At 36.8% G+C, this 27,136-nt stretch overlaps 1 protein-coding gene across 1 annotated transcript in view; it reads right to left on the bottom strand.

Moving 5' to 3' along the window:
* Positions 1 to 8,868: 8,868 nt before the first annotated feature.
* LOC140136185 (autism susceptibility gene 2 protein homolog) overlaps positions 8,869 to 27,136 on the bottom strand; it is a 294,982-nt gene continuing 276,714 nt past the window's right edge. Inside the window, 6 exon segments of the mRNA XM_072157894.1 lie at positions 8,869 to 14,125; positions 14,127 to 15,150; positions 16,074 to 16,374; positions 17,370 to 17,516; positions 18,647 to 18,794; positions 22,478 to 22,543. Of these exon segments, the coding sequence (XP_072013995.1) occupies positions 13,976 to 14,125; positions 14,127 to 15,150; positions 16,074 to 16,374; positions 17,370 to 17,516; positions 18,647 to 18,794; positions 22,478 to 22,543 (1,836 nt within the window). The 3' untranslated portion in view covers positions 8,869 to 13,975.

The raw sequence follows: 27,136 nt of genomic DNA, 5'->3' as shown, positions 1-27,136 counted from the left end.
AAAGGGGCATTTGGTGATCCACAGCCTCATCCCCCCACTTTTCCCAAAAAAAGTTGAGATTTTTACACCACTGCATACCTCTGGCTACATAATGTTTATGTTCCAAATATTTCTTGCAGATTAATTCGTTTAGCAAAAATATCGCCAAATTTGAATTTCGTTCTGGTGCACCAGAACGAAATTACAACACATTGTCTATGGAGCAGTGTAATACACATAATCATGCATAACTCGCAAACGCAAAATCGGAATCAACTGAAATTTTGGAAATAAGCTTTTTTCGTGGATATCTACTGAAAAATGTCATAAAAAGAGGATGCTAGGATCACGAAATACTCCTTTAATATTGAAACAAATAAATAAAATAAATGAAAGTAATAAGTTTTACATTAATTTATGAAACACAGGATATACAGCTGTCTAGGATGGGAAATTAACCACTCCCTATAATAATAATAATATTACTCATTGAAAAATTGCTCTTTTCGTACTAATATGGTATTCACCAAAATGAATTTCGGTCATAATGGCCAGGGGTTCGCATATTTAAATTTGAATTCATTTTTGGTCTTGCAAATTAATTAGAATTTTACCTTATTCGGGCTCCTAAAATAATTTTTCATGGAGAAAAGGCAAACATTTATAGTGAACAAGCTTACTTCCCTTAGTAGGACTAATAATTAAACTTAAACAAATTTGACACCGCACGTTTGAAACAGCTTGGAAAATGCCTAAATTGGTTAATTTTGTGCCCAAACCGAAAATTTTCGGTTGTAGGCACGCAATATAAGAACAAAATAAGAAATGGCAGAAGAAACGAAGAAAAGTGAATGAACGAAAGAAGTTAAGAAATAAACACCACTTACCGAGAGTAAGCTCGTCTCCAACCCTGGCCATATCCAAACATTGACTCTTTCCCCAGACTTGCATCAATTTTCTTTTCAGTAATTCTCTTCTTCTCTGGTAGAAGCCAAAGCGTCGCCAGGTCCAGATAAGTGGTATTGCAAAGTTATTATAATGGTGGCGATGTCAGTAAATCGAGGCAATACCGTCATACCCGTCGTATTATGAAGCTATATATTTTCAGGAGTTATTTTGCAGTTTTAGCAACAGAAAATGCTAGCATTATAGTAGGAGACCAGCAACAAATTTTCCTCGGAGAGTCAGTGGTCAGGTCCGTTGTTCTAAAGCAAATAGGTTTGAATGAATTTGAGAAAAAGCATGGTACATAAACCTGGTACCCTTCTATTGTAATATTGATATTTAAAAAACGATAAAATCAATGTAAAAGTGGGTGTGTATTGAATGGGATCTATAAAGTATTTTGCGATTATGATTCGAAATAAATAAATAAATAAATATTGATGCCAAGGATTAGATCCCAAAATAATTTGGGGTTTTGATAATTTATTACAGCCTAGTGTCGGATCATCATGACCGATGCAACCTACATCAATGTAAATCCACTTGCATTAGTTTATTTTGCACGGCTACGAAATAATCGTTCTGCAGTTGAAACTTTGCGACATAGCCTGACACTCTAAATTTGTTGGACGTATCATGTTCAAAGAACGTATACTTTTTAAACCCGAGACTAATATTCAACTTTAAACCCATTTATTTTAACACTACTTTAGACTGGTTTTATTTTGGAAAAATCTTTTTCTAACGTAAAAGTTGGCAACCAGCTTCTTTTTTTTTTTGTTAATGGGTATGCTGAAGTCGAATCTGTTGTCTGCCAAACAGTAAACCCTCAAAAAGACGCCCAAATGACCCCATTGGGGGCACAAATTTATTTGATTCCAGGAAGTAACTTGTTTGAAAAAAAAAAAACACCCAAAAACGTTTCAAAACGAAAAAGAGGCCCAAGTTTAAAAAGTCTTTCCTGTGTGGCTTTTCACTCTTTTTTCTCCATTTATGAAAGTCGTAAGAATATGAAGAACGGATCACAACATGAATGTTAGGTTATTTTACATGTAACAATTTCCACAATGTTCGAAAGGGGTGCAATATGCAGTAGGCTATGTAAAAACATATGACAGTTTATCGGGGCGGTTTATGTTTTATTATACTGAGTGTTCTTTAAGGGATCTGAAATGAGCATTTATTGCGTTTCGACAGTATTTTTTGTGGGACATGAGAGCACCTCAGACCTATCGAATTGCATTCTGAATACGAAGCATGTCTTTCTGATATCAAATAATTTTCATTTTTGAAAATCACAATATAATACAAATTTTATGACAATTATTATAAAAATTTGATATTTTTCAAATTTTTGATATATAACAGTCAGCGAAGTAAATTATATAAAGCTAATGATATATTCTTAAAGTGTATGTAGCAGGGAGGAAAAGCCGACAGTCAATTGAAAATTTTGACCTTTCATATTGAAGATATGGATTTTTTCCCAAAAAGACCTAATTTTTTTGGTATTTTGGGAAAAAATCCATATCTTCAATACAAAAAGGTCAAAATTTTCAATTGATCGTCGGCTTTTCATCCCACCTACATACACTTTAAGTATAAATCATCAGATTTATAAAGTTTACTTCAAGTACTGTTAAATATCAAAAATATCAATTTTAATGATTTTCCATAAAATGTGTATTAAATTGCGAATTTCAAAAAATCAAAATTATTTGATATCATAATGACATTCTTCGTATTCAGAATGCAATTCGATATGTCTGATGTGCTCGAATGTCCCAAAATAAATACTGTCCAAACGTTCCTACCCCAGCCCTTAAGAGTAGAGTATTAATTATATAGACTTAGTAAATCGACTGTCTGCCAACCTTTAATACAAAGTGAGTCTTTGCCCCTTCTTCTTAAACACATTATATACGGAAAAACTTCAATCACACATGAACATTAATTCATTCACTTTGCAAAATGCTTTTCAGCATGTTCAGGAAACACTGCCAACTAAAAAACCAACAAGTATAGCTGACTTTGAATACGTTTTAAGAAACTTTCATAAATGGGACCAAGTTTAAAAAAGGGTGAAAAGCCACACAGGAAAGATTTTTAAACTTGGCCCCTTTTACGTTTTGAAACTTAAAATATGAAACATACCCACAATGCTACTAATCCTTTAGCTTGATCTAACCATAACCATGCTACCAGGGAGTTAAAATTTCATTTTTAAGGACCGATTTATTCTGATTTTTGTTAAACATAGGTCCCTTTCTCGCTAATATGACAGTATTCTCACTAATATGACAGTACTGACAATTGAATATATGAATACAAAACCCACCCAAGTCCATACTTTGGCAAAATTGAGTTAAGCATGGGAAATTGTTGCTATACATACGCCTGTCATATGTATGAAAGAACAACTCAAATTCATTCTCTGTGTCTATTGAGCATGTGAAAAATAGCATGTATGAAAGAATCACCCAATTCCATGATTTGAGTCTTGTAACACATTGATTGAAATCCAGTATGTATAAAAGTTCACTTGTAACACATTCATTGCTAGAGAGTGACTTTTGAAAAAAAAAAATGGGTTTAATAAAAGAAAGTGTGTGGTTTATATTACATGGCAGAATGCTTATCAACATTATACATACCTGTGGGCTTTATTTTGTATTATCTTACTAGTGGTAATCTCATTCTAACATTGTTGTCTTTGTATATGATTCAAAAAACCACCCAAGTCCAGCATTTAAAATGACCCCCACGAACTGAGACGAATATAGGTATATTCGTCTCAGCCCACGAAGTCCCTGAAATGCTAATCGTCATACCTAATACAGTTTACCCCACTCATTTGCACGTAAATCCACCTGAAGAAATTAAAATGATACACAGGGTTTTTTTTCTCAAAATCACTTCCATGGACTTGGGTGGGTTTTGAATTCATGTATTCAATTTCATTTTTAAGGACCAATTTAGTCCCTGAAATGCTAATCCTCATACCTAATACAGTTTAACCCACTCATTTTGCACGTAAAACTTACCATATTGACCAGGTAAATCCACCTGAAGAAATTAAAATGATACACAGGTTTTTTTCTCAAAATCACTTCCCAGGGTGGGTTTGAATTCATGTATTCAATTTCATTTTTAAGGACCAATTTATTCTGATTTTTGTTAAACATGGGTCCCTTTCTTGCTAATCTGACAGTACTGACAATTAAGATGGAAGAATGAGAAATAACATATTGCTGCCCTGTGCGCTAATGTAGTCACTGTAGGCCCAAAGTGACACTTATTTATATACTATGTTATGAATTTTGAAGTGGACATTTTCCATAATGCTTTAAAAACGAATCTTATGGGCCTAAAATAAATATTGCAGTTTTGAGATATTGAGAAAACATCAAAAAATCATCAAAAAAAGTACTGATATATGGGGGTTTGCAACAAAAGCTGTTTTTGGCAGGACACTTGGCTAGGATGAGCATTCCGCCAAAAACTGCTTTTTAGATGTGTCCTCAAAATTACTGAAGTGGATGTAAGGGGTTTTGCAACAATGAAAGCTCTTCATTTGGAGATATATCCATTTCAGATCAAAAGGTTGCTGAGTAAGTAAAGAAGTTTAGCCACATGCATAAATTTTGTTAGGGGCACAATACATATTTTGTATTATGTGTCTATTAAGTTTTGCTCAGTTTCTCCATAGAAAACCGTTGGAGCGGCAATTACATGACTCTTTATTTTTTTCATTAAGGGCTGGGGTATGAACGTTTGGACAGTATTTATTGTGGGACATTAGAGCACATCAGACATATCGAATTGCATTCTGAATACGAAGAATGTCATTCTGATATCAAATAATTTTGATTTTTGAAATTCGCAATTTAATACACATTTTATGGCAAATCATTAAAATTGATATTTTGATATTTAACAGTACTTGAAGTAAACTTTATAAATCTGATGATTTATACTTAAAGTGTATGTAGGTGGGATGAAAAGCCGACGATCAATTGAAAATTTTGACCTTTCGTATTGAAGATATGGATTTTTTCCCCAAAACACCAAAAAAATTAGGTCTTTTTGGGAAAAAAATCCATATCTTCAATATGAAAGGTCAAAATTTTCAATTGACTGTCGGCTTTTTCCTCCTGCTACATACACTTTAAGAATATGTCATTAGATTTATATAATTTACTTCGAGGACTGTTATATATCAAAATTTGATAAATATCAAATTTTTATAATTTGTCATAAAATTTGTATTATATTGTGATTTTAAAAAATGAAAATTATTTGATATCAGAAAGACATGCTTCAGTATTCAGAATGCAATTCGATAGGTCTGAGGTGCTCTCATGTCCCACAAAAGTACTGTCGAAATAATAAACGCTCATTTTAGATCCCTTAAATACTCCGTGCAATTACTGCAATTATCAAGAGGGCTCCAACCATTGCCTTTTCTATGCTCAATGAACTAGCCATTAAAGAGGGCACTGTATAAATACACCGTTATTTTTCAAACTATGAAACTTATTAAGAGAGGGCTCTCTTTATGTTTCTGTAAGATTTGAGTTCACCCATATTTTTTGGTGGGGGACAGTCACTGGAATGGGAGCGTTTTGTGGACAAGAGTGATACTCAAATTTAACAGAGAGCCCTCTCTTAAAATAGCTTGAATGTGGGGAAATCAACGGTGTACATATGAGAACGCTATAACGTGTGCACGTATCTTGGCGTGGTAGAGTATTACCCAGATTGAAAATAACAATGTAGCAGCCCTCGAATTAACCCATGGCACCCATGGCATTTTGCCGTGGGTGCCCATCCCCACTGCCGCAATGCCCTCAAAATATGTCCTTTACCCAAGGCAGTCACTTGCCGTGCCCTCTAATGAAGTTGCCGTCGGTGCCCCAGTCCTGCCCCTTCATTATAAAATCATCTATGTTTGTGTGTGTTTTCTTCACTTCTGAGAAATTGCCTTGGTGCCCTTCTCAAATTTTCAACAGTTGCCATGATGCCCTCTTGAAATATTACAAAATGCCGTGCTGCCTTGCCTTTTCAGTGAAAATCCAAGGCAATTATCAATTTGCCCTAAAAAAGTTGCCGTGCCCCTTCAGATCCTTAATTCGAGGGCTGCAATGTAGGTGATGGAGTGGTTGATGTAGTATTGCCGAGATCAGACAAAATAAAGTTAAAATTGAATAAAAAGGGACCAAAAATCGACTATGGCATAGTCTAAGTGGCTTATAGACAAGAAACCTTTCGAATCGTTTCATGCTGTACAGTAAAATTAACTGCTTTTTACTGCTGGCGTGAAGGACTAACAGCAGAAATACCTGAAAGTGAGTCATTGAATCTACTGTTTTATCACTTCAACAGAATTATCAACACTACTTTTCTACTTCCTAATCTGTTTTCTCACTTACAAATTTTACATAAACACACAAGAGACAATAAAACTTTGTGTTATTTATAATTTATTTCTGATTGCAGTACCAAAGACCAGTACTCCATGACTGTACTACCATTGAGTTGAACACAAATCATTGCACACCAAAATTGACCTTTAACCTTTCACATTATCCAATCAAATTAAAATACCTGTATTTCATATTCATATTTTTCAAAATTATGCACCCCCCCTATTTTTTTAAAAGACGATAAAAATATTTCCTTTATATACAATAAAACATGTCTTTCATTAGAAGCTAAACTTAATTTAATTGCTCCTGATATGACTAATAAATAGATCGGCTAAGTTGTAAGATTAACGATCAATTTTGACCTGCGATGCACCTTCCTGACACATAAACATCCATCATTATATTAACATCTTATCTTCGAAAATTTGCTACATCTTAAATTCATCTCATCGATATCTTTCTCATAATTGTAATATATTCATATACAACAAACAACAAAATATGATTGTACATCCACAATATTTAGTCACCACGGTGACAGGTGTCTCACTTTTTTTGAACAAAGCATTATATTTCAATCAAGATGATGTGCTTTTTTTGGATAAAAAAGTAAAATAAACAAAAAGTGTTACTTTTTTCTACATTCTAGAAAAGTGTCACACAGGTTTGTATAAACCTGATGTATAATCAGTATTTTATGACCAAAAGGTTTTGCGTTATATTTGCATGCAGCAAACATCGGTTGACCATGGTTTAACATCAGTTAACCATGTCTTAAGGGCTTCAAGTCGGTTGACCATGGTTTATTGAACATCAGTTAACCATGTCTTAAGGGCTTAACGCCAGTTAACCATGGTTTAACATCTGTTAAAAATAATTTAAGATACGTTAATCATGATTTGCCATCAGTTAACCATGTTTTAACACCAGTTAAACATGGTTTTAACATCAATTAACCTGGTTTAACACCAGTTAACAATGGTTAAACAGCAGTTGACAAAAATTAAAACTATAGTTTAACCTTGGTTTAAGATACTTTCCCCATTATATTATCATTGAAATTAAATGGTTTTGTGCATTTCAGCTAAATGAACGAACATGTGCTACAATAATAACTAAGCAACTGCTTTGCAGAAACATACACATAAAAGCATGCTGTGCAAAACTAAGCTTAGAATTCCAAAAATTGCCTTTTTTTTATCCCAAAATGTAGTACGATATTTGCTGTCAACTTTTCAGTTCTCAACAAATATTGATAAATGTAATTAAAAGATCTAATTTAATATAAACAATGGTTAACTGTAGATGACATGTAAAATTTCAGTAAGTCAGCCTTGATTCATACGGCCTAAACCAAGTGATGTCAATGAGGTCATTATGGGTGGGAAGTATAGGAAGAGGAAAGATATCTAAACTGAAAAAGGCACAAACATTCTGAGTAGGAAATATGCCCCAGGTTTATAGTGTGTAATCTCATCCTGGGTGACTGGACAAGATAAAAAAAAAGGTTCCGTTTATTTACTGTTTGAAATGAGCCGTGAGGGTTAAGATTTACATTAAAAAAGACATCTGAAGTATCCCTTATTTTTAATGCAGGCAGTGAATGATTGTGAGGAGTGATTCAGTTATGATTTCAACATCTTTTAACCATGAGTTTAATATCAGCTAACCATAGCTAAACCAATTAACCATGTTTTAGCATCAGTTAGCCATGGTTTAGCATCAGTTAAGGTGGTACTACACCCTGGCCAATTTGTGCCTATTTTTGCATTTTCTCAAAAATTATAGCGCATTGGTGACAAGTAAGATATGTATATTATAGGGCAAGGACTACAACTACTGCACTGAAAATTCCATTTCAGCACAGATAACAGTTGTGGAGTTACAGTCAAAAATGAGGGAAAACCAATATTTGATCAATAAATCAATAACTACTTGTCTTGAGTCACTGAAATTCCAGTGTAGTAACTGGATTCCTTGTCCCTATAATAATACATAACTTTTGTTACCAGTGTTTTATTAGTTTTTGAGAAAAATGCAAAAATAGTCACAAATTTATCAAGGGGTGTAGTACCACCTTAACCATGGTTTAACAAAATTGTTAACTAAACTTTAAGATAAAAAAATGGTTTAACATGGAATAACCATTGTTAACAAAACTTCTAACATATTTTAGCCATGGTTTAAGATCAGTTAAATATGATTTAACATCACTCAAGTGATGGGGATATTGTTGTAATTTCCACATGACCAATACCAGGTTACTACAAACCATGACTTAACATCAGTTAACCATAGTTAAACCCAGTTAACCATGGTTTATTATCAGTGATGACCAATGCCAGATTACTATAAACCATCCCTACACTACCAAATTCCTATTGCTGTTTGCACCCAGCAACTGTAGAGTACTTAAGTGGGTACACATATCAGAATAACAGGTACAGTCCATGTACAAACACAGGTACTGGACTGGTGCTAAACCTCTGGGGTCGGCAGCAATAGCAATCATACATGTGAAATTGCCTCACACAAAAAACAGATAGGCACTACAAACTTGATTTTATATCATTACCCTCTATAGTCTGCATAAAACAAAGAGATGGTTTATAATTATCTGCAGTTCACCAGTATGAGAAAAATACAATTATATGACTGCTTGCAGAACAAACAGGCTAACTGCATTGGGCGTCTGGAGCACAAAACGGGTAACTGCCTTTCCTTAGCCTTGGCAGTCAACCCTTTTGTGTACCGAGCAGTCCATGCACTTAACATTTTTGTGCCCCAAACATTCAAAATAGAAATATTTGAGAGAATAGATTGTTGTAAACTAACAATTGAGTTAGCTCAGTTGAATGAATCATATTTCAACCTGCCACCCCAGAATATGGCATATGGCATAATTTTCAACCCATCCCACCCCCTCTAAAATGGAATAATGATCAACCTTTGCCATAATTTTGTGTATGCTCACATTAACAGCACATCATATCTGAAAGGAATGTCCAAAACACACCATGACAGAAATGTACAAAAACAACTGTCTGTTTGCTATGTGTGTTTTAAACACCTAAAAAAAAAAAAACAATACAAACAAAATTATATAAAAAAAAAATATTTCAGAAAGCCTGTAATATAATAGATATAATACTTTGTTTTTTCCATCAATTACCATGATTACTTGTCTTCGTAGAGAAATTACAAGATGTTGTCAGTTGGGAAGCAATAGCCGTCTCATCACTACCAAACACTCGATGCGGTTATTTTGTGTCAACTTGACATGACAAATAAATACATTGCATGTCCACACTCTTTATCTTTCACAGAGGGAGTATAAATTGCAAATGGAATTAACATATTAGCAGCTCCATTTGAAACTCGCTCTCCCTCCATGGAAGATGCAGGTTGAATCTGTCTCAGAGGGTTTTTGACATTCAAATGGAGCTGCCTAATGTGCTCATTCCATTTGAAATTCATACTCCCCCTGTGCCAGATATTTCCAAAATCTTCCACAGGGGGAGTGTGGATTTTAAATGGAATGACCCTACCTATTATTAGTTACTTGTGGATACTGCACTTTACTTTGCAAGCGAACCAATTAAAAGTGTCTACCCAAAATAAAACACAACATCTGCTATAATCAAAGACAGAATTAAATAGACTAGTTTGCGTCTGACGTCATCTATCAATCAAACTCAGACATGGTTTGTTTACAAGTGTCGTGAGGATCGAGTTTCTGAACACAGCGGTAAAAACGGCATGCCTTATGATTAATTTTGCACCTTCAACTATACAAACCGTCTCAAATTCAGATTCTTTCCTAAGGCACCACATCAACAATGCCTAGAAAAGTTACCTTTTGCCTTCTAAAAAGTACAGCAATATTTCGCAATTTTCTGCAATTCCTTTTCTCCGATCGACAGCAGATGACTCAACCTTTCTTTTATGCACTACTATCCAATCAAGGTCGTGGAGAGTTTGATTGACAGTGACGTCAGACGCAAACTACTCTTTTCAATTACATCTTTGATTATATGTTAGTAACTTGTACTGTATTTCAATTCAAACTGCACCTTTCTCAAGTAAATATGTAGCAACTGCTTTGTAATTCATTCACTGACACTGCATCTTCACTTGAGAGAGGGGCAGCCAGCCACATTAGTAGTAACTTCATTGAGTTATTTATGTTGAATTTATTTAAGCCAAAATTTGCGGCAATTATGCTAAGATGGCCGACAGTTATGCCAAGATGGCCGACAACCATCACTGAAGACAAGTGCAAGTAAAACAACTTAAGTCCGACAACCATGATGCATCAAACACCCATTGTTTCTTATAGTACTTTGTACACATTTCATCCAATAAATTCATAGGAAGATTGGAAAAAGATCACTTCCATTTTTTAGTTGCACAAATGAGGTTTTAAACCTCTCACAAATATATATATATGACACAAAAAATAGGAAATATTCGAATATTTAAAATTTTTACACAAAAAAACATTATTTTCAGTTCAGAATCTGTGCTTGTTTCAAACACATTTTGGGAAATAGTGGTATTAAAACAAATAATATAAATACAATTTCATTCTTACAATATACACACATTGAATTCAATTACAAAGTTGCGCCATTTTTTAAAAATAAGGAAAAAATAGCAGCACAAAATACTAATTGAAATGACACCTTGTTTAAGAGATACATGATTCCATGTCACGTTTGGAAATGTAATGAACCATACTGATACATGATTCAATAACAATAAGTGGAGTCAGTGTAGCACACTGGCAACAGATATAAATATCATAGGAATTAGACGATTTAGGCCTAAGTAAAATAAAAAATAAAATAAGCATCATTTTTAAGGAAGTCAAAAATTTAAAAGTTAAAAATGTCATGCTGGTAGTCATGGTGATTTTTGGTGAATGAGATTGGCAGATAATGGGTATGATGGGGGGGATTGATTGACTCCAAGTGTCAACACTTAAAGAGGAAGCCCACTAGAGCAGTTCTTCTGGGGTGAACCAAACCTGCCTGGTTATTAAATTAATCAGTGACAATGTTATCTCTGAATTTGACAGGTGCTATTTGATGCAATAACATTAAATATCAATTAGCACCTGATAACTTTATCATTGACTAATTTGATAACCAGGCAGGTTTGGTTCACCCCAGAGGAACTGCTCTAACGGTACTTCATCTTTAAGTTAGACTCTAGTACCATCAAACCAGTCACATCACTAGGTGAGTTTAAAACTGCTCCTAAATGGGATGTTTACTCTGAATTTGACATCTTTCAATTTGTACAGTTAATTTTTGGCACTTTAATAATACTTCACAAAGGTGTCATTTCAGCACAATAAATCAGCCCAATTTAGCACAATTCTAATGAGATTATGAGACTACGGAAGTCTATACCTTGTGATATTCCGAGTCTTGGCACACAGACAGGAATATAGTGTACCTCCAATTATGTCAAATGCCTGGCATAAATTAGCCCAACTGAACACACTCATCTCAGCCTCAAAGAGCAGTCATTAAGTTTGCTCTTGCAGGTAAAATTTCAAAATACCCACGATTTAGCAGGTAACAATTTTACATGATGAGAGTCAGTAATACAAATGTGAAACCTATCAATTTTGAAGTTGGGTGAGTAACTTTTGTATTGCTGGCCCGAATGGCTGGTATCCAGCAAGTTAGGGTTACAGCCTTGGTTGGAAGAAAAAGATCACCATCTTCACAAAAATGTATTTCTGTTCACAGCATACACCTATGATATGATTATTAAGCCATATGTGTGATTCATATGTCCTATGCTTTTCTTGCCCATCCAATTTCCAAGAAGCACTTTGATATGCAATCTTATAAAAAGAAACTAAAATTCATTTTGATATGATGCTAAAAGATATCTTACAAGCTGTATCAAAATGATTGGTACCCATCAGTTTCCATTGATAACAGATGAGTCTGACACATAACAATTCAACACTTGATCCACATAATTTGTAGATAAGTTGTACATCTAGTCATAAACTATATATTCTCCACATTTCAAGAGTATCCAATGTTAGATTTGGAAGATGCAGGCTGTTCAAAAAACATCAAAATTATGGGTACCAAATATTTTGATACATCCTGTATTACACTACAAACATGTTGTCTGAAAATGGGCAATTCCAGCTGAATTCCATACACCCCTATGGAATGTGAATTTCAAATGGGGTTACTCCCTATGTGGGAGTTTAAGGTCATATATATCTTCCATAGAGGTGTATAGATTTTAACTGGAATAGCCCAATACCCATCCACTGAACAGTTTCCATCTTGTCTTTGAGTTGTCACTATTCACATGATTAAAAAATATTTGCTTTAACTTGAGATCAATCTTTGTTACAGTATTTTTACTCTCAAGGAGTCAATGATGTCAACACGTTGAGACAGCCATTTTGCTCGCAAATCTATGCATCATCATCTTCAAATGTGTGTCTACACCAGTGCTTTGAATAAATCCTCGCAATTTGAAGCCAAACGCAACGAAACATCACTGACTTGTTGAAAGTAAAATACTTTATCACCCATATATTGCAAAATTTGACAACAAGCTTCAACACTAAATTAACACTGCGATATAATGTTGAAGTCTATTGACGCTTTGCATGGATTCGTCATCTTGCTACCAAAACAAGGTTCTCCTGGCAAACACACCCACAAAAAGTGTGTTTGCATTTTGCCATTTACAGCAATGCGCCAGAAGGCTTTTTAAAAGACTGGTGTATAGTCAAGAAATTTTGCAAGATCTGGATATGCTCTCTTCACTGAGGTACATTTCACCACTATCCACCCATGTTGCACTGAATAGCAAATCTTCTTTGGTTTTCATTGCTACTAACATAAATTCAGTGAATGATAGATTTTAGCTTCTTGATTCTACCTGGCATAGTGCTTACACAAATTATACCATTTTTCATCCTGATATGGCAATGACAGCAACACGTTGAGGCAGTGGTTTCGCTGTTCCATTATATGCAGGCGTCCTTAAAGCGCATTTGTGCGTATGACAGCACTTTAAACCAACGCTAGCTATTTGAAGCTGCGCCCAATGAAATACGCACTGCCACATCAGGGTGAAAAATGATATAGTGCATATGTATTGACGACCAAGAAGGACAAACCCTATTCTACGATCAGCATCAACTTGGCACAGAAAACTTCACCTTGAGTGGGTCTCTGAGCTGTGTCTTTTTGTTTTGCAAGAAGTTCAACCAAAATAAGACATTGAATTGATAAGATGTATCTTACTCTGTAATAAAATATATCTCAAGTTGTCAGTGGGTACCAAGACTTCATGTCTTTGTGGTTTTGTGAAACCAACAGACTGGTTAACAAAACCAGGTGTAACATAACCTAGAAACACCGCATCTTTCAACATTTAGAAACACTGCATCTTTGATATATTCATTCACCATTTAAAACTTGCAACATGGCAGCTTTCACTTTTTTTTTGACTCACTTAAAAATCTAAAAAAACACCTTGGGCTAAAATATGCAATTTCAACTTGACAGATGTATACATTTTCTAAAAATGGTTGGACACAGGAAAGACATACGAGTGATTGCCCTAAACTATCTGGAGTGCGAATCCTTTTCAGGTGCTTTCTCCTTGGAGAGTGCGGCAGACTCTGCCGGGGAGGAGTTATTGCGTACAATGGGTGGCTGCGGCAACGCAGCTGGTGAGCTGTTATGACTACGAGATGCAACTGGAGTTGAAGCGCCTAACGCTTGCTGTAGGGATGAGTGGTGGCGGCTGACTACCCAACGAGGATGGGGAACCATTCTTGTGCGTATGCATTGCATTGGGGTATAACATACTGTTCCGTGGAAAAGGTATTCCAGATGAAGTGGGTGGCATCATGCCAATGTGTCGTGGAAGCAAGCCATGTTCCACGCCGTGCAAAATTCGAGTCCTTTCAGCCTCTTCGCGCATGGCACGATCTCTATCCTCTAGATAACGTTGCATGCGTTCATGCTGTTCGTGTTCTAGCCGCCTCAATGGATCTAGACCAAGGGGATTATCCCTTGTGAAATCATGTGGTTCCCTTTCACGGAATCTCTCATGGTCCAACAGAGGACCAACACCAACAGGGGGGAGTCCAGCTCGCATCAAGCGATCACGCTCATATTCCCTAATATCACCGCGAAGTTGTTGATCCCTGTGTAAAGCATCTAATGTGCTCCTAAATGGCTCCCACGGACCGCCTGGCCCAGGAGGTCTATCAAGTGGATGCATCGGAGGCCCAAACGGTATTGCACCTATTCTATTCCTTTCAAACATAGACATGGACATTGACGTTGGGATCAGTCCCGGATGAATTGCTGGCTCGTGGATTTTCTCTGGTTCTTTCCTCTCCGAGTCTTTGGAAATTAATGAGCTAGCATGCATGACATTGTTAAAAGCACTATCCGCTTTGGGATCTCTGTGGTGAGATTCTGAAGATCTACTACGATCTTCGCGCACCGGTGACTTGGACAGTTCACGTGTGCGTCCGTTTGTGGTGTTTCTTTCCTCGTTCGAGTGTCTACTACTCGGTTCAGAGCTAGGTGCTTCTTTATCACGAGGCTCACCACTACCGGTGGCAGTTCTGTCATGATTTTGCACATGTCTTGGGGGTGTGTCTCTGCGGACAATGTCCCGATTGTCACTATTAATCCGTGGTAAACTACTAGGGGAGGAATGCCTTGAAGAGCGATGCTCGTTTACACTACTTTCCCGTTCCTTGTGCTCCCTTTCCTTGTGCTCTCTGTAAATGATGAAAACAAAATAACATGTCTTAATAATGGAACTAAAATGTGTACATCCATATCAAAAGGATGCACTTGTCGGCTGCTACATGTGTCTCATTTCACATAATAACTGGGAATAAATACCAGACTCATTTCAAGTGGGGGTCACTTTATATCATCCCCAAGTCAAATGGCTTATTATTAATACAGAACATTCCATAACTATGTGACTTGGGGATGATTTGAAGTGACCTCCACTTTAGATGAGACTGGTATTTATTCCTAGCTATTATGTGACAAATGAGCATAAGTTGTTCACAATCAAGCATCATATTATTTTAATGCATATTCGAAAAGTGCTCCAAGAGCTCAAACACATATCCCTTACATCCTGCTAAATTATCGAATTTCAAAAGCATTAGTTGAATACAGCTTTGTGTTTCTTGAGCACCCTATGTTGGTGATCACTCAGTTTGCATATTGCTACCAAACCAGGGAGTATATTTCAAAATCACTAATTTAGATAATAATAACTGCACACTATCTGTTTTGAGGTCAATGCAGGAAATCGGAGAGGTTTGATTAGGGCCGAGCCCAGAACAAACCCAGGCGCTTTCACACAATGACAGTAAAATAGATGGTGCAAAGATATTATTGTCATTCATTACTGCTACTTGAGAATTTTTTTTCATGAAAATAACATTTTTAAAGACTATTGAAAATGTATCTACTGTGTTAATGTGCATTTACTATGCGATGCACAAAAACACGGGCTTACTCGCGGCGATTCACAGGGCAATTCTGGTCGATTTCTGTGCACAACTTGGAGCTGCCCAGCCTCGTAACAGTTGTGCGGGGACTGCCTACTGCATGTTATATAGGGTTGGTTTATAGTTAACAGAAATTGATCAGTATCTAGAAAACACATCAATAAACATACCTTTCTCTGATATCTCTTTCCCGTTCTCGTTCTCTCTCCCTTTCTCTTTCACGTTCCCTCTCCCGTTCTCTTTCTCTTTCCCGATTTCTTTCCTCCTCTTTTGCTCGCTGTTCCCTGTCAAACTCGAAATGAAAACTATCCGGCCTATCTGGCTCTTGTTTGGCCCATGCCGGTGGCGGTGCAGCGGGGAAACCGGGTGGAGTTCTGTGCATACGATTCCATGGGGCTCCAGGGTGGTTGGATAAGCCTGGTACTCCCAGCATTTCCCTGCCGTTAAAAAGACTAGCTCCTATCCCTGTGTCTAGAAGCAATGTAAGAAGTGTGGCAAGAAGAATACCACAAAGAAGGAAGAGGAGGAGAAAAAAAATTGAAGAAATGAAGCATATCTATCGGACAAATTTTACACATTAATTACTTTTATGATTATTTTTATACCTTGTCATGCATAAGTACCTTTACAAATTTTGTAGAGTTGGTCGACTGACATAGAATGTCTTTATTTTTGAATTCATGCTAACATATAACATTTGTATTTGAACAAAACGAAACATCCATGTCATACAAAAAAGACTTCCTCAACTTGAACTTATGAAATGTGTGTGTAGCAGGATCACAGTAAAACAATTTGGGGCCAAAAATGTATAACTCTAAATCTTTGACTTTGAATGTTCCTGACATGTGATAAATTTTCAAATTGCACACAGCTGTTCTAGTGGCAGAGTTTGGAAATATCTTCCACAGGGGTAGTATGTTTTTCAAATGTAATTGGTCAGGGTTAATCATTTTGAAACCCATACTCCCCTGTATTATGGCTTTATATCTCCCACAACTGGAGTGAGTGTTTCAAATGGAAGTTACCCAACTGTCTATTCTATTCGGAACTCATACTCGCCCTGTGAAAGACATGACCTTAATCATACAGGGGGTGCAGACTTATGTAACACCGTTCAAAATTCACACTCCTTGTGTAAAAAATGAAGGCTGTATCTTCCACAAGGGGTGTAAGAATTTCAACTGGAATAGCGCAATGATGGTTTATAGTTATCTGATATTTGATAGTAATATCGACTGCTCAGTGCCAGATGTGGGCAAGTGTAATAGCTGCCATGTGTAGCTGAGTATAGTATACTGTGTGTAAATTGCCGACATTCACAGGGCAGCTATTGCACCTACCCACTTCTGGCATTGAGCAGTCAATATGTGTAAAGCACAACAATATAAGCACACTTGAAAATGCATGGTGCAAACACATCAAATGAACTGCTCAACTCTGAACAATGTAAAGCAACAACTTACTTGGGCCTAATGGAAAGCCTAGACTAGTGATGGGCCCAAAACTGCCTGGCCTAGGGATGGGCGATAATCCAAATTGTCCTGATGCAGCTGCTGATGAAAGAAAACTACTATGATGAGGATTAGGTCCTAATGCTGGAGGTGGACCGCCTGCATGAAAACAAATTAAAAATGGTCAACAACTGTTAATATTAGGAGAAGGTATTTCCTGGGGAAAATGGGTACATTTGTAGTTATATTTCAAATTCACAGTGATTTTTATTCTTCAGCGGGATATAGTCTAATGACTATAAAAATGGAAGTGCTTTCGTTACAGGAGGCTGATCCCCTACCTTCCTCTCTCCCTGAAATGTAAGTGTGACATGTTGAAAATTCCAAACCAAAAGATCAACTTTCACCCATATTACTTATTTTTCGTAAAACTTTTTGACCTCCCCACCCCAAAACGAAAGGACTTATGTTTATTCGCCCTTTGCACGGATCCGCCATCTTGCTACCAAAATGAGGTTCTACCTGCATACGCATGCGCAAAATGTGCACATTTGTTTCTTGCGCCCTTCTAGCAACGCACCAGAAGGCTTTTGCAAAGCGTACGTGACAATTAAAGCATGTGTTTGACAGGCGTATTCACACACGGCACGCACTTTGCGAATAGAACCTCATTTTCAGATGACCGTGCGATCGGTGAATAGGACATCATCAAACTCATGGTTTGTTCCCTTAGAAAGTTAGGACTCTTATCATGGCATGTCACATATGGGGGACAAAATAGATCACTTTGTCACACGGCCGGCAAAGTGCAACTTTACATTCCGTGTGTAATATGTTATGTTGATGATGCACATTGAATACTACCGGAAACATTTGCCTAATGGCGCTATGGGCTTCCTTGACATAACTGGAATTTTAGACGCAAACTAAAAGTGCCTTCCCATAAAAATCCCACCAGCAAATAAGGGCACGTACCCTTAATTCTTGTAAGGATTTTTAGAGGAGGGGGGCTCTCTATTTATACATGAAATTTAACCCAAGGCAAAGGAGACCATGTGCGTCATTAGGCGAACGTTTACGGTATATGCATAAACATTGGTTTAAAGATGCCAAATATTGTTTGATTTTGGACTTCGGCCAATAAATGTTTGAGGTACACTACATTTGGTCCCGATCTGTAACAAATCCAAGATGGACACTATATTCGTCTTGTTCTCGTAACTACAAATGTACTACTATAACTAAATAATAAAAAGGTCACACATGCTCCATGTGAGTGATAACATTACCTGGCTTACCGTGCGGGAACAGGGCCGACTGCATAGATGGGGGCAAGTCTGGTGGTCTGTGATGAGGTGAAAACAGATGGTGACTAGGTGGACGGGCAAACAGGTCAGCCTTGGCTGCTAGAGGATCTTTCTGTGCGTCAACTTTGACCTGGAAAGACAAAATAGGATGGGTTAAAGGCCTATTAAGTGATTTGCTGACCTAACACACCCTAAAATGCAGATTTTTGCATTTTTGTAAAAAGCATAGATGTGATACTGAAACCGACAAATGGCGTAACGTGAAAGCAATCTGATAAATGTAAAAATCTGACATCAAAATGAAAGATATAATTGAAGACCCAATCAAAAAGACTAGTTTGCGCCAGACGTCAGGGCAAAGGCAAGCGTGATTGGTTGCTGACCTGAGCTGTACTGCATTTTTGGTCTGGTTGACAGGACGTCATACGCAAACTAGTCTTTGTAATTCGGTCTTCAATTATAGTATAAAAGTACATCCGTACTATTATTGTTTTTATTTTTTTACACACAAGGCTGACGAATTTGGAGTGGTATGGTACTTATAGTTGACATTAAGGATAGCAATTTTCAGTTTCAGAGCAGGTTATTTACATGCCATGATGCAATAGACATTATAAACTGTCATTAAATCAGCCTATATAATATGTGTTGACAGGTTTTTGGTATAAATTTTTTTTGAATAGGCCTTGAATTACTCTTCAAAGTCGGCTGCTACTGAAAACTTACGTAAATCCCATTGCAGTTAAGCAAAAAGCAAGCAAAATCTGTTAAAGCATGCATTTAGTATAAAACATGCATTGCAAAAATAAAATTTCTCTTTTCAACGTCACATATTGGCAAATGTTATAAAGCAATTATCACAGAAATATACAAAACATGTAACTGGAATTCTAAAATTAGTAAAAAGGACGGTCACAATATAATGTTAGTTTTAATTAACTGTGCAGTGCTGGATTTGTTATGTTAGAATGAATATTGAGTTATCAATAAATTTGGATGGTTTTAATTCTTATGTACTGTAACAACTTGCACAGTACATAAGAATTCTTATGTACTGTAACAAAGAAACAACCCAGAGTTAGGTGTAATACGGCTGTTAGCTATGCTCTATACCTGTTATGCTTTAAACAAAAATACTTCAACACTATACTTAATCCTTGGAATTGGAATAGAATTGAAAAACACTGGTCAAAGGCCAAACTTATTGCAATATACCTTTATAACTACAAGCTCACTGAAAAATTAAAAAAAACAAATGTTTTTTTGCGGTTTGTATCAGGGATGCAAAATGACCTGAAGGAAAAAGCCTGTGAATCCTCCAAAACGGGTTGAAAATAAAGAAAAGTGTGTGAATTTGGACTTGAAAGCAGGAATTCCTGCAAAAGCATAAAAACTTGCATCCCTGGGTATCTAGACAATTTTTCTCTCAACATGTTGTTTCAAAAACTTGACCAACATTGAAGAAGCACAAGTCTTGTTTCAAATATTCTTGTGATCAAACTTGAAACTTCCAAAAGGATTAGAAAAAGCAGGAGCAAATTGAAAGCTGTAGCATTTGTACAAACAAAGCATATTGCTTCGAGTTGTTTGACAGTAATTTGGCCCATACCAAATGTTAACAAGCTATTTGTGTAGCATACTAGTAATACTAGCTGGTTCAGTGGTCAGTTACATTGGGCTATTCTATTTAAAATCCACACTACCCCTGTGGAAGATTTTGAAAATATCATTCACAGGGGGAGTATGAATTTCAAATGGAATGAACACATTAGGCAGCTCCATTTGAAACTCGCCCTCCCTCTGTGGAAGATTCAGGTTGAAGCTTTCTCAGGAGGTGTATGAAATTCTAATGGAGCTGCCTAATGTGTTCATTCCATATGAAATTTATACTCCCCCTGTGGAAGGTATTTCCAAAATCTTCCACAGGGGTAGTGTGGATTTGAAATGGAATAGCCCATTATTCCCTTCTGATGGATAATAGTTTGAAGTCACATTAATCAGACAGTTTTATTATATGCAATTTGCCACCATGTTTACACTATGTCTGACTCTGTCACCTATCTCCCTTACAAATTAATCTCCCAACTTGCAACATTTATTGCCTGCTATTTGTACTCTGGCAAGCGAGAAGGAAGCGTGCGCTGAATATGTGCGACGGCCCGACACCTGTCCGGGTAGCTAATCACGGTGCGCTCACCAGGGACGTACGCAAAGTGTGGATGCCTTAGGAATCTTATCCATAATCAACGCTCTGGGCTACCTCCTGTTCCCTTAACATATCAACATTTCAGTAGTTATCACCCATGTCAAGTCTGCGCAATGGCCTTGCGATCACGTCGCTGTGCAAACACCGCTGCTGTTGCCGTTTCACGCGCTGGGGCATCGATGGCCACCAAAAGCGTGGCGGATGCTACAAGTTTTATTTGGGTCAGACTTTAGAACTAGCTGAAGTTTGCAGCGTTATGGACAAGGTGGCATTTCTGCTGGGGCGTAATTTTCACGGCTGCAGCCATCAAGTCATCATGTCAATGTATCACCTCTGCTGGGTATGCTTCAAGGATACTAATCACCTTGTATACAGACATTTAAAGGATATTTGGGGAGTTTAAGCTGCATCTTTAACTCTTATTATGTGGAGAAGATTGATTCCGTCTAGAAGTTCAGCAAGAGTCTGATTCACATTCAGTGGGGAAGAGTGGGGAAGAGTCAAGTTCAGCAAAAAATTGACTTTTGAAGAGTCTTATGAAAAAACCTAATTCTATTTGGATTCAACAAAATACCCTAAAACAAAGACCCAATTAGAATAGACCATAAGTAAATAGCAGAGTTAATAATACTGCATGCAAAAGCATTAGAAAAAAGAATGCATGTGCGAAACAACAGATACATTTAGTCTATACAGACTTGCATATGAAGAGGCTACAACAAGAAAGCATTATTTTCTATTCATTTTTAAATCGTGTATCATAACTTAAATCTTTAGCATGAAAATTTAATCATATTTGGCTACCCTAGAGCTTAGTTGGCTGATATGTATTCTGCCACAGTTGCTGAAAGCTTTTCATGCACGGCAAAGAAGGGCAAAGAAGATGATTCAGGACTGCCATAATACATTACTGTTTTGACAAATTGGTTGGTTTTAGATGATTCTTTTTCGAAAATTTCAAAAATTATGCCATGGCAATCCTGTTTTCCTTTGTCCTTTGAATCATTCATTATACATAATTGTAGAAAACCTTTCACACCTTGATGTAGGGTTTGGATTTGTTACATGGCATGGTTAAGATTGGCTGGGTTAAGGTTGGGTTGTGGTGGAATTGAGGTTGGGGTTTAGGCCTAGGGGTAAGAACTGGGTTAGGTTAGGTTTGGGTAGGGTCAGGGTTAAAATTAGGTTTGGGGTAGGCATAAGATTGGGTTTGAGGTAAGGTTGAGGTTAGGTGGTAGGGTTAAGTTAAGGTTTAGGGTAGGGTAATGGTCCAGGTTTAGGGTAGGGTAATGGTTCAGGTTTAGGGTAGGGTAATGGTTCAGGTTTAGGGTAGGGTAATGGTTAAGGTTCAGGGTAGGGTAATGGCTAAGGTACTCTTTGAGTTTGGGGTTGGGATTAGGTTGCATGTAAGGTAGGGTTGTATTTGAGAAGCGTACATGATGGGATTTGTGGTAGGAGTATGGATAAAGTTGAAGTTGAAGTGAGAGTCATGCTGGTGTCTGGCACAGCTAACTAAGTTAAAAAATTGGGGGGGATAGCATTAGGAGGAAGAACAGGTGGAGAGGATAGTCTACAATTATTGCACATCACTTCACTCATCAACCTACCTTTTGTTGGTGATGGTATATGAGCCATGCCACATTGACATGAGCTGCACACCATTTACCTGGCTTCTGTAGATAGAGAGAAAACAGAGTAGGCGGAACTGTCATTAAATGTGTTATCACAAAACATACTCACAGTACCTACCTCATGGTGGAACAAGATTGGATCTGTTCCCCTGAAAATGGAATGGGTTAGTGTACAACAGCTTTTCCATTTGAAATCCACACAGTACCCTACGGAAGACATGGCCCACACAGGGGTAAAGATTTCAAATGGACCCATTCCGGTGACCCCATTCGAAATCCACACTCCCTGTGTGGAAGATTAAGGTCATGTCTTCCATGGTGGGTGTATGGGTTTAAACTGGAATAACTTACTCTTTTCCAAGAAAGCTATAGAACATGTATGCTGACTTTGTTCAGTGAGCTTTATTTGCCAGCTTGTTGGGAACAATGGTAGTTATCACCTTAACTGCCAAAATGTTTTCCAGCCTAAATTGAGGGTGTAATCACCAGAAAGGTGCCCAATTTAAACTTCAGATGGACCCTTCTCAACAAAAGATACAAAATCCTGGATGCACCCCTTCATTACAAACAATGAAGACTCTTTTGGTAAAGCATTCTTGGAACAGAGATCAGTTAATGATGAAAAGATTGTCAAACTTGTTAATTAATAATGAAAACAAAATTTGTTAACATAGATTAAATTTGTTGATGTAGAAATCATATTTCATGATAAGAACAATTTGTCCAGTTAATATTATTGAATTACGGGGTAAAGTGCAATCAATTAAATGTGTAAGTGTTGTTTTAAATATATATGCAGAATTATAATGACACTGGGCTACTATAACACATTACCATCACTATTGCTCCAATACAGAAAAATATGACAAATTAATTATACAACTATCCTTTTGTTTAAAATCAAACTTCAAAATAAGACATGATTTTCAAATCATAGATTGAATCTACTGAGTTTACACTGAACAATTTGGGAATATTTAACGGAAGAAACTCCAACAAAATATATTTTGCATATTTCTCCATCAGGGAGATATCATTGAAGTGACAAATATTTTATGAACAGCCCCCTTGGTAAACAGTGAAGTGATGGGATCATTCACAAGGCAATTTTAGTCCAGATCAATAAGAAACCAAGTGAAATGGATTGGTTCAGTTTCAAATGCAATTGCAGTGCCAACTATGCGGTGCTGCACCATTTACTAGTAAACAACACAGAAGAAATTGCCACTCTGCAGCAACCATGTTTTGTATACATGTGTGTACCTCTTCTGGTTGTGGACATAGTCAACTTACAACTCTTATTCCACAATGGGCTAGTCCAGTTGAAATCCATATAGCCCCTATGGAAGACATGACCTTAATCTTCCACACAGGGGGTGTAAAGTTCAAATGGAATCACCCATTCAGGTAACCCTATTTGAAATTCACACTTTTTGTGTGGGAAATTAACTCTCTCCACGCAGGTGTCGACTGCAGACGACAGTTTCCAACTTTTTTTTAAAAATTCAAAAATTTTGGAATTGTAAATGTTCATGACCATATTTGGAATCAGCATGAAAAATGCATCAAAATGAGTACAAACAAGCCTAGTATTGGTTCGGTGGTTCTTGAGATAGCTCTTGATATTTTGAGAAAATATCTCAAAAACCTGAACTTTTTATGTTAAAGCCTATGGCCTAGCACGCAGAGCATTAAGGTCATGTCTTCCACAGGGGGTGTATGGTTTTCAACTGGAATAGCCCAGTAAGACAGAACTGGATGTGCCTATTATGTCTCATGGAATTCAGTAAGCACCAACTTAAGTTCAGGTAAGAGTCCTATGTGGTGTCATGTGTAACTGGCATATTCAACCCATTATGAACAAGTAAACCTAAAGCCTAACTCTATCTACTGCAACTACCTTCTGCATGGGACACCCTACGCATTCACTGTAAACTTTAGTTAAGAGGCAGAGTTGATGTACTACATGGATGAATTGCCTGATCCCATTCAAAATGTATGAGCATGAGAGTCTAAAGACATTTTGTGACATCATCTACATAATGCATCCACTTTGCCTCTGAACTAAAACTCCAGACTAATTTATCATGCAATGCAGGCATATTTATACAAGCTTCTAGTAACAAACTTCCCATCCCTTTCTGAACAAACCGTTTGCCCATGTAGATGCAACCAGGGTGTGAGTGACCACAGATAAAAAAAAACCTATACTTTTGTACGAAGGAAGTGAAGAAAAAGTGATAACAATTAAGATAAAAAACTCTTGAATTCAGATTTTAATCTGAACTCTCACACCCCTGAATGCAACACAGATCATATAGTAAAACAGCACAGAATGACATATTCCGCTTACAGTTCCGCTTTAATCTGGATTAAAATTCATCATATGAATACTCCCAAGAGAAACCAAATCTGGATAGAGGGGATGAGTAATCTGGATTAAAATTCACCATATGAATACCCCCAACCAAGTCTGGATTGAGGGGATGAGCAAATTAGCATCCTTCTCAGTCCTGTTGACTTATCCTCTGACCTACATCCAAAAGCAGATGCAATCTACCACACACCCCCGTAGGCCCTACCTGGTTACCTCGGAGGGCACATGATTTTGCCTATGTATCTGTCCCCTCTTGAGAGCCTATCTTTATTGTCACATGCGAAGTCATGTTTATTTGCTAGCTAACTTACTAAATGCAATATCTACTGGCTGTGTGAAGAAAGGAAAGAAATTTTGACCTGTTCTCGTTTTCATGTTTAATGTGAGTAGTTATAAGAAGAAAACAAAAAGTAAACTGAAAAATATGAAGGATAAGAAGCTACAAAAAACACATTTAGTAGGAAAGTAACACTGAAAGTATTGCCTTTAAAGATAAGAAAGTGTATTTTGGAGTGTCTGTATTGTATGCAGTGTATTGAACCTTATTGTACTGAACTTTAATAATAAAATGTGACCTGATGCAATTGAATATAATAAAAATGTACTTCAATTTGTTGAACTTTTCAATTGAAAGAATCTGAGAAGTGTATATTAGGAAATTTTGAAGAGAATTATGAAACAGAGTGTATTACGCAAACGGCAGGCTATATAATGCATTGTGTATACTGTATGGTATGGACGTATGAACTGATGAGAAGTGTAGTAAAATTAAAAGCGTGTGGTTCTTTTCATTTGCTTTTTCTGTCAAAATAACTTATCATTTGGTTCAGTTTTCAAGATGGATATCTTTGAGAAAAATTTAACCAAATGGGAAATTACTCTGACAGAAATAGAAAACAAAAAAAGCAGCATTTCCTTCAAATTCAAACAAATAAATCAACTAAATCGTGCCATGAGAGTTAAAAATAAAATAATACCAACAGGCAGGACTTGAGTTGATCATATATTTTACACTTAATAAATTATAGCAACCTTGCGGCGGATAAATTCTGGCTGATTCTGACTTGATTTTAGCTCCGGCACATTTTTTTCTTCCCAAGCAAGTAAACTCAGTCTGCATCAAATCAATATGCATTAGCGTGTACCAGGCAAGATAAAAAAATTGGGTTTCATACAAGTTCTGTTTTTTCCTTCCAGTAAAATGGATTTCATGTGATGAGGCAGTATAGACATTTAAAGCACATTCCACATCATTTCCGGGACGTGTGCCTACATGCACCAAATCCGTAAATGGTGCAGGGAAATTTGACACAACATACTCGCAGAATCATAACCGGCAAAATTGTGGAGTGTTAAAGACTTCCTTTGCTTAGATAAGAGGGTTCCTGCTTGCCCTGATTAAGGTCTTATATTAATAAGACTGCTAGAGCTTTTTCAGCAACTTCATGGAGTTGATAAGAAATCAGCATTTTTCATTACGACCGTGACCTACATTTACATCCTTAGTAAACTGACAAACTTTTCCCCCAAAAAATCTTTACCAAATGTAAATTGTTTGATTGAAGAAGAGCTTGCTGATTAACAGCTTGGCAATTTTGTTGAATTATATGTGTGTATGTAATGGGGGTGTATCCATGCATGTCGGGTGCACAAATGTGTGTATGCAGTGCTACTGCTTATGCATGTATGATTTACAAAATGACTTATTTGCAAAGGAAGAAACCACTAGCTTTTAAATGGGTTGACTATTCTACCTAGCCTCATTCCATTGTTTTTGTTTGTTTTTTGCAACTAGTACGTCCCTAGATGGTGCTACAACTAAGAGAAGATATCTCACACTTCCCACAATGCATTTCTTCCCTGTACTGATTTACTATTCAGTGCATCATGGGTCAATACAGTTTGTCCACTTCAAAGTGACAACTCGCGCATATACAGCATAAACAATGCGCAGTGCTGCGTCTCTGCTATATGTATGCGTGCCTTCAAAGTCGGCACAATGTGTGCGTCCGCATCGGTACTTTGTACTTCAGAGTAGACTAACTATAGTGACAAAAATACCTTGATAAACAGAGCTCATCCCGATCTTGCAATCTTGTCACTAATAGACCCATGTTGTACTGAATAGCAAATCAGTTCAGAGAAGAAATGCATTGTGGGAAGTGTAAGACATCTTCTCTGACTACACCTATTCAGCATTATGTTTCAGTGGTTTGATTAAATGGGTGATTGATTAAGTGAGTGATTGGACTGACTGA

Source organism: Amphiura filiformis, chromosome 16, assembly GCF_039555335.1.
Source record: "Amphiura filiformis chromosome 16, Afil_fr2py, whole genome shotgun sequence".
Lineage (NCBI taxonomy): Eukaryota > Metazoa > Echinodermata > Ophiuroidea > Amphilepidida > Amphiuridae > Amphiura > Amphiura filiformis.
Note: the sequence above shows the minus strand (reverse complement) of the source record. Positions and strands in the feature narration are given on the sequence as shown.